General features: G+C 39.6%; 1 protein-coding gene across 1 annotated transcript; it reads right to left on the minus strand.

Moving 5' to 3' along the window:
- Window positions 1–264: 264 nt before the first annotated feature.
- LOC137404968 (circumsporozoite protein-like) lies at window positions 265–1,720 on the minus strand. The gene is made up of 2 exons (XM_068091196.1): window positions 1,573–1,720; window positions 265–881 (listed from the first exon to the last, which is right to left on the minus strand). The coding sequence occupies exons 1-2, from the start codon at window positions 1,718–1,720 to the stop codon at window positions 265–267; spliced, it is 765 nt and encodes a 254-aa protein (XP_067947297.1).
- Window positions 1,721–8,933: the final 7,213 nt, after the last annotated feature.

Genomic DNA, 8,933 nt, shown 5'->3' on the forward strand with positions numbered 1-8,933 from the left:
GAGATACGTCAGGGAATACATCAGGAATACAACAGGGGATACCTCAGGGCATACAACAGGGGATACATCAAGAGATACACCAGGGGATACAACAGGAGATACATCAGGGAATACAACAGGGGATACATAAGGGGGTACATGAGGAGATACATCAGGAGATACAACAGGGGGTACATCAGGTGATAGGACAGGAGATACTTCAGGGAATACATCAGGAGATACAACAGGGGATACATTAGGGTATAATACTAGGGATACATCAGGTTATACAACAGGGAATACATCAGGGGATACAACAGAGGATACAGCAGGGGATACAACAGGGGATACATCAGGGGATACAACATGGAATACATCAGGAGATACATCAGAAGATGCAACAGGGGTTACATTAGGAGAGACATCAGGGGGTACATCAGGAGATACAACGGGTGGTACATTAGAGGATACATTAAGAGATACATCAGTTGATACAACAGGGGATACATTAGGGGGTACATCAGGAGATACATCAGGAGATACAACACGGGGTACATCTGGAGATACGTCAGGAGATACATCAGGCCATACATCAGGGGATACAACAGGAGATACGTTAGGGCATACAACAGGGGATACATCAGGGAATACAACAGGAGATACATCAGGGGGTACATCAGGAGATAAATCAGGGGATACGTCAGAGAATACATCAGTAAATACATCAGGGAATACATTAGGGCACTTATCAGGGGATACAACAGGGAATACATTAGGGGGTACATCAGGAGATACATCAAGGGATACATTAGGGGATATATTAGAGGATACAACAGGGGATACATCAGGAGATACAACAGTAGATACATTAGGGTATACTACATTGGATACAACAGGGAATACTACAGGGGGTATAACAAGAGATACAACATGAGATACACCAGGGGAGATTGGATATATTAGAATTCACATATTACATTTCTTGTTGCCTTAATAGTTGGAAGTGTTGGGTAGTAAATTTCATTGTCTCACTTACAAGTGTTCCAGTGTATAAGATAATCATAGTGATAGCAACAGTAGTTTATTTAGGTCAAGTTAAGCTCTCACCTATTAGTTACTAGTATTAGATTGTTCAAATGTAACTTTCAAGGCTGAGATTTACAGCGTTCTCTTAGTAGATTTTGATAGGGACAAGGGCGAAGTCATATAATCTTTGCTAATGCCTGGTTTCGACCAATGTCATGTGTATGGTGTAGAGGTGTTGCACCTTAGCACACGACCGCGCAGAACAACGCTCCTGTGCAGTACATACAGGATTCAGTTTCGTCATCCTGCGACTTTATAGCAATCGAAGTTTACATTAATCGCACACCTGCATAAGCTTGCATAGCAGGGCACATCGTCTCATACTACAGGCTGTACCCTGCTATGCAGGGTTATGCAGATGTGCGATTGATGTGTACTGGGATAGCAATAAAATTGCAGGATATCAGTTCGATACATGTGATATATTTGTTTGTGTTTGATATCAACAGCAAGTCATCTGAAGAGAGTTGTTTTAGGGTGGTTGATAAAGTATGGGTGAATCCATACCAATCATCCAATCATCTTGCACAAAACCTAGACTTGAGGTCAGGTTACCAGCGTCGTTTCTAAGCACACAGTGTGTCTGGGTGGCAAGCCTAGGACTGTGAGGGATGTCAGGCAATGACGCTATGGCAATTGCAGATGTGCTGGCCATGTCAGTCATGGACTTGTCACTGACATTCTACCTTGACCATTGGGCTTAGGTGGCAGCCACTTCTTGGAAGTGAATGCTATCAATACACCGTCTGTGTCAGTAACCATTTAGACGGCTACTGACCAAATACTGCCTGTTGAGCTTCTAAGCGAGGACAATGCGGAGGCAGCAGAGAATCAGGTAGGTGACAGAGCTCAGCTGAGAAAGTAAAACCCGAGGATGATGCAGACCAGCCGAAGGTTTAGGTGAAGAGACTGGCAAAGCAGCCTGAACGACCTGAACGATCGCGGCCTGTGCAAAGGCATTTTAGGAATCTGGACGCAATGAGTGCTAGTCACTTGATGCCCATGTATCTTTCTTAGAGTCTATATATCCAAGACAATTATACCTGAGGCGTTCCTGTGATTAGCCGTAATGCAAAAGCTGGCTTTCACAGAAAGCCAGAGGACTGTTTGCAGAGCTCGCTATTATAGTGTATATAGACAGGTAATCAGGTTGCAGGGAGAGAACCCTCAGTGAGGAGATCAGAACGTGTGAACTGACCTACTGAGCTGCTGTGCCTTTCTCTAATGCTGACAGGAATCCTTCAGCGTGTTCTGCTCTAAGCAGGCAGAGACCATCGCGTAGCAGCAGAGGCTGATAAGCGGTTATGGGCTATGTACAAGTGCTGGCAGTAGGGACTGCTCTGAGTTTGGTTGTAGCTATTGTTGTATAGGCGTGTAACGCTGTGGTGGTAAAGGCTGGTGGCAAGGAAGAGGTCGGTGTGCCATTGTTGCAGCTTGATGCTGCGTGACCACTTTTGGTTGTTTTGTTCACACATTCATATAATAGTAGAGCTTCCAATAAACGGAATTGAATCTACAAATGAAGGTGTTCCTTGCGAGGCACCTACATGCCATGAACTGACTGATTGCTGCTTCACCTGCTGACACACCGCTTTCTCTCAGTCAGGTTATTTAATACCATTGAACTAATTGGTTGTTAGGTATTGAGACTTGCCAGTTTGTCAAGCAGGTGTCAATGGCTTTCCTAAAGTTCAATAAAAGCAGTTGTGCCCCAAAGTCTCTGCTATGGTCCAGTGTTTTAGACACCTTTAAATAGTGTTACAATTGCAGTCGTACACACAAACTACTCATGTGAATGTATTGGCTTATGTTGAGCTTTGATAGGAACTGAAAAAGAAGGTTCATAACACTTAACTGATAATAATAATAAGATTGCTTGCATATTCAAGTTTAATCTAAATTGACAAAAGCTAGCGACAGCACACCTGTTTAATCACTGTTTCCCAACTTCGAATGGGTTTAGAGTTACCCGCTGCCGACAAATTCGCAACCTATCATTTCAACGGTTCAGAGTTACACTAAATGTATAAATCTTTCCAAGATTTGCGACAGACTTCACAAAACAAAACCTGCTCTAGTAGACTCGTTTTCTCACGGGAAATGCTTTCGCACAAATTCAGCAAGCCGAAATGGCGTTGAATGCATTTGGACTTTACCGTTTCTATGATTTGAAGTGGAAGCTACTCCAAATCCGTTCGAAGCTGAAAAACACAGTGATTTTTTAGAGCTAGCCATGTTGTTTCTGATTGGTGGGTGGTATAAATAATAATAAATGTTAGGCTATCAGCTGAGCCTTGGTTAGTTTTCAAGTACGAAGTCATAGGTTACTAGGAGTGGCGCTCCTATCTTGTAGTTAATGGGAAGAAATATTAGCACGTATACCAAAACTAACCATAGAGTTTGAGTCACCTTTCTTAGAGGTGCCAATAAACTTGGTGAAGTAAAAGGAACAAGGTGAATTTTTGCCAAGAGGGATGTGAGCTACTGCCGTGCAACTCTCATTGGCAGCCTATAATAGCTTCAGAAACTGATAGCTTGTAAGTTGGCAGCCATAGAAGCAAAGGAACTGCGGCTGAGGCTTTGTCTAAAGAGCTCTACCAAAGGCTGAAGGTTGTTCTGATGAATTCCGGTGAGTGTAATTCATGAATAGCACCTTATAAAAATATGTTTGTCCACTAAATGTGCATGCAGCTTTTGAATCATCACGGTATTCATAGACAGCTCTATGACTTGTACACTAATAAACAGGAGTTGTATTTTCCTTACTAAAGTAGTACCAAAGGTACATGTATGGGCAGTAAATAGTTCACTGTGTAATGTTTAAATTTGAAAGTAAAAAGTAATTTAATGTTAATGTTGGGTATATAATGTAAATAATTAGTGTTAAAATGCAGTGAATTGAACCATTTCAAACTTTGTTGTAGATTGTATCTTACATGTGATTTTTCTCAGAAAAATGTAGGAGCATAAATTTAGAAGGTTTCAGTGTCATTTAATGTTTACCGTAAGTTAAAATGCAGTCAGTTAAGAAACTATAAGCTTATAAACTCGGCTGTAAATAATAGTCGCCTATCATTTCTCTCAAGAACTTGGTTGAAAGCGTACAATACCAATTTCCAAAACTGATGGAAGGCAAGCTAACAAAGACATGTAAAGTTGACCCAGTTTGAATCGGCTTAGAACTCTCACCGATCTGGGACCCGACTCTGAAGAAGGCGGAGCTAGAGCTCTCGATAAGCATAACAAAAGCCAAGCAGAAGGCACAGACCGGCGGAGCTGCTTTGCACCTTTTTGATTATACATACTATTCTCTGTATTTCAAGTACAGCAAATATCACTAATGATTGGCACATACTGCATTGTTTCTGCTAGCTAGACGCAAAGCTAGTAAAGGTGCAGACGTCCATTACAACACAACGGGTGAAGTGACTGCATGTAAAATTTAGCTATGCTATTCAATTCTACTTTAAATATTTGAGCCCTCAACTTGCAGTAAACTTTAACAGTTATATGTTATTTTGGTTACAGAACTTTGCTCAGGATGTAGCCCAGGGTATCAATGTCTAATAACACTAAACGGCGAGCGGACGTGCGTACCCTGCTCAGTTGGATCATATTCGGAAAAAGGAGAGTCATGCGTATGTAAGTATGCAATTCCTGTTTGTTCTACTTCGTCATTTTCGAAAACCGGTTAGCCTATATTTCAATTTCATCAGACTTGACCTTGAGCTTGACCTTGACCTTCTTTTTGGCATGTAATGAAAAACGTTATTTTGTTGATCATCACCAATGCCAATAAAAAGCTACACATAAGTTTGAACTCTCTCTAAGCAATAGAGCTATCAGCACAATTTCTACCTGCAATGCGTCACTACTTTCTGAATGATAGGAGTCGTCTTACTAGTGAAAGAGTTGTATCATTGTAGAGAACTTAATCATAGCAGGATTTAGGTGCTCCTGCTCCTCTAGTTAACTGTGGCAATGCCAGTTAGCCAACAGTCTATCAGCACACATTCAGCACAGTAATGAGTGAACATAAAAACAACTCTACTTTTGACATGAGCAGAACATCCTCATCACCATCAAATCCTTCTATTTGTTCAAACTTCTGTCTTTTACTGCGTATCATCAATTTCCATTGTCTTCTATTCTGTGATGGTTTTGATCTATACCTAGTTTATCAATGTTATGTTTGAAATTTTTTCTTATGGTCTCTTCGTGGCATTTTCATCGGTCACTCGTACTCGCCCATGGCTTGCTGTATTAATATTTTTCCAGGTAGGCTCATAGTATGTCCAAACAGACGCAGTCTTCTCCGGGTGATTTCTTTGTTCCATAGTCTTTGCTTGATCTTATTGAACAGATTAGCAGAAATGATCTTTTTTGCTCATCAAACATCAATTGCTTTTTGGCTTTCTCCTGTGAAAGATGTCAGTGTTTGATGTGGCAAGAACAGCATAATCTTTAGATATTTAGATATAACTATCTTTGGTGAAGTCTTTAGATGCTCTATTAGCCAGCAGCAGTCCTTTATATATTGCTAGAAATAATAAATTAGTGCACTAAGCAAAACATTGCATAAAAATTGTAAAACCGGCAATACAAAGTTTACTTTTACAAAGTTTACAGAACTTTTTCACCTGAATGTGCAATTTATAAAGGCGCGGGGGTGGCCTGCATACAACACTCCGCTTTTGATTATAAAAAATATATGCTTCTGTACCTTCTCTCATAGCACGAGCGATCTTTCCTGAAAGCTTATATAACAACTGCGTGTTCATGCTTGGAGGGCAGAGCATCTCATAGAGATCTCTTTCAAGTATGGTTCAGGTCAACATTAACCCTTTAAAGAGCGCCGTGTTATGAAGGATCCTTATAGGAACGGAAAAGGCAATCTCTGAAGATTTCAACTGCACCCAGCGACACCTGATCGTTATTCATACTGAAACTGTTCATAGAAATTTAGAATTAGAAAATTTAATGCAGTAAATAATTTTAAGTTCAAATGCAAAAAATCCAATCGATTGGAATTCTGTATAAATAACTACTGTATTATCAAATATTATCCTCGTTACCGTTGTAAACAGCCAGATACGTAAACAGCCAGATACGTAATCAGCCAGATAGGTAATCAGCCAGATACGTAAACAGTCAGATATGTAATCATCCAGATACGTAATCAGCCAGATACGTAATCAGCCATATAAAATGTATTCTACAGTTCACTTGCTAGTAAACCTACTTTTCCTTTGAGAATCAAACAGAAGTTTTTAAATTACAATATTTTCTGCCCTATCAGTTCAATTCAATCATCAATCAGTTCAATTCAATCATCAATCAGTTCAATTCAATCATCAATCAGTTCAATTCAATCAGTTCAATTCAATCATCAATCAGTTCACCAATTCCAAAATGTAACCTGCATTTTGAACTGCAAATAAACTAAGAAAATTTGTTTACTTATTGCCTTTCAGTTGTTTGTCTGCATAACCTTGATGTTAACCTTGATGTTAACCTTGATGTTAACCTTGATGTTAACCTTGATGTTAACCTTGATGTTAACCTTGATGTTAACCTTGATGTTAACCTTGATGTTAACCTTGATGTTAACCTTGATGTTAACCTTGATGTTAACCTTGATGTTAACCTTGATGTTAACCTTGATGTTAACCTTGATGTTAACCTTGATGTTAACCTTGATGTTAACCTTGATGTTAACCTTGATGTTAACCTTGATGTTAACCTTGATGTTAACCTTGATGTTAACCTTGATGTTAACCTTGATGTTAACCTTGATGTTAACCTTGATGTTAACCTTGATGTTAACCTTGATGTTAACCTTGATGTTAACCTTGATGTTAACCTTGATGTTAACCTTGATGTTAACCTTGATGTTAACCTTGATGTTAACCTTGATGTTAACCTTGATGTTAACCTTGATGTTAACCTTGATGTTAACCTTGATGTTAACCTTGATGTTAACCTTGATGTTAACCTTGATGTTAACCTTGATGTTAACCTTGATGTTAACCTTGATGTTAACCTTGATGTTAACCTTGATGTTAACCTTGATGTTAACCTTGATGTTAACCTTGATGTTAACCTTGATGTTAACCTTGATGTTAACCTTGATGTTAACCTTGATGTTAACCTTGATGTTAACCTTGATGTTAACCTTGATGTTAACCTTGATGTTAACCTTGATGTTAACCTTGATGTTAACCTTGATGTTAACCTTGATGTTAACCTTGATGTTAACCTTGATGTTAACCTTGATGTTAACCTTGATGTTAACCTTGATGTTAACCTTGATGTTAACCTTGATGTTAACCTTGATGTTAACCTTGATGTTAACCTTGATGTTAACCTTGATGTTAACCTTGATGTTAACCTTGATGTTAACCTTGATGTTAACCTTGATGTTAACCTTGATGTTAACCTTGATGTTAACCTTGATGTTAACCTTGATGTTAACCTTGATGTTAACCTTGATGTTAACCTTGATGTTAACCTTGATGTTAACCTTGATGTTAACCTTGATGTTAACCTTGATGTTAACCTTGATGTTAACCTTGATGTTAACCTTGATGTTAACCTTGATGCTGTGTGACTACTTACTACGGGGTTGTGCATATTTGCAGTGTGCCAATGTCACAAGGTGAGCGCAGCTCCAGAGGTTTGCAATAATGCCACAGGTGAATGCATATGCACCAACCTTTTAAAACTTTGCAGGAGTATTTTTGTCTTCGGCAGCACACAAAATCTCGGTGAGTTGTCATTGGCTGCCTCATCCTTTTACAGTTTATAGGGAGCATGAGATAAACCCGCTGTCAAAACTTGAACTTTCAAAGCAAAATTAGAACAGTGAATGGTTTAATATTTTAAAATGTAGAATCTGAAGAAAGAGAAGATGGGAACAGTAGAAATTTTTTACAATTAGTAATGTCAGGGAAAGAGGGGGAGGGAAAGGAAGAAAAGAAGAGAGAAAGAGAGAGAGAGAGAGAGAGAGAGAGAGAGAGAGAGGGGAAGAAAGAGAGGGGGTGAGAGGGTGAGAGAGGGGTGGTGAGAGAGGAAGGGAGAGAGTAAAAGAGAGAGGGAGGAAAAGAAGGAAGGAGAGAGGGAAGGAGAGAGGGAAAAAGGGAGAGAGGGAGGGAAAAAAGGAGAGGACAGAGGGAGGGAGCAAGGGAATGAAGGAGAGAGAACAAGAGAAGGAGGATAGGGGGAGAGAGCGAAGGAGAAAAGGAGGGAGGAAAAGAGGGGACAGAGAGGGAGGGAGCGAGGATGTGAAGGAGAGAGAACAAGAGGAGGAAGATAGGGGAGAGTGAGAGAGGTCAACACAGCCATAACCACAGAAGCATTAAAGCTCTGGTGCCTAAATTCTGATTGTAGCTATTGCAGTTTTTGTACATTTTACTGTAGTTTAGTTTTTAGCTATCCAACGCCCAACACAGTCAGAAATGTTAAGTATTTAATTAAAGGCTACCAGAACCACAAAAGTCTTGTAAACATCTCTTGCTATCCATTGCAAATTTCACATAAAGCACCGACTATTATATCCAAACTATACTGTCATACGCAATAAGCAATGCAATTGCTGTCCAACATCATTTTTCAATGTGAATATCTAGCACTCTGCAATATATTACTGCTGCCAGTAGTATGGCAGAAGCAATATTGAGTTGCCTCGCTTATTATTGCTTATGTACACAAACTTGCCTGTCTTCAAAAAGCAACGTCATTGCCAAGCTGACAGATGCATGCGCTGTGACATTTTAGGGGTTGAATGGTCAAAACTCGGGGAAATTCTACACTGTTTCCATGGCAATTCTCATTGTTTATTTTGTGTTTTATGTGTAGTATGGCTCATA

Source organism: Watersipora subatra, chromosome 9 (genome assembly GCF_963576615.1).
Source record: "Watersipora subatra chromosome 9, tzWatSuba1.1, whole genome shotgun sequence".
Taxonomy (NCBI): Eukaryota; Metazoa; Bryozoa; class Gymnolaemata; order Cheilostomatida; family Watersiporidae; genus Watersipora; species Watersipora subatra.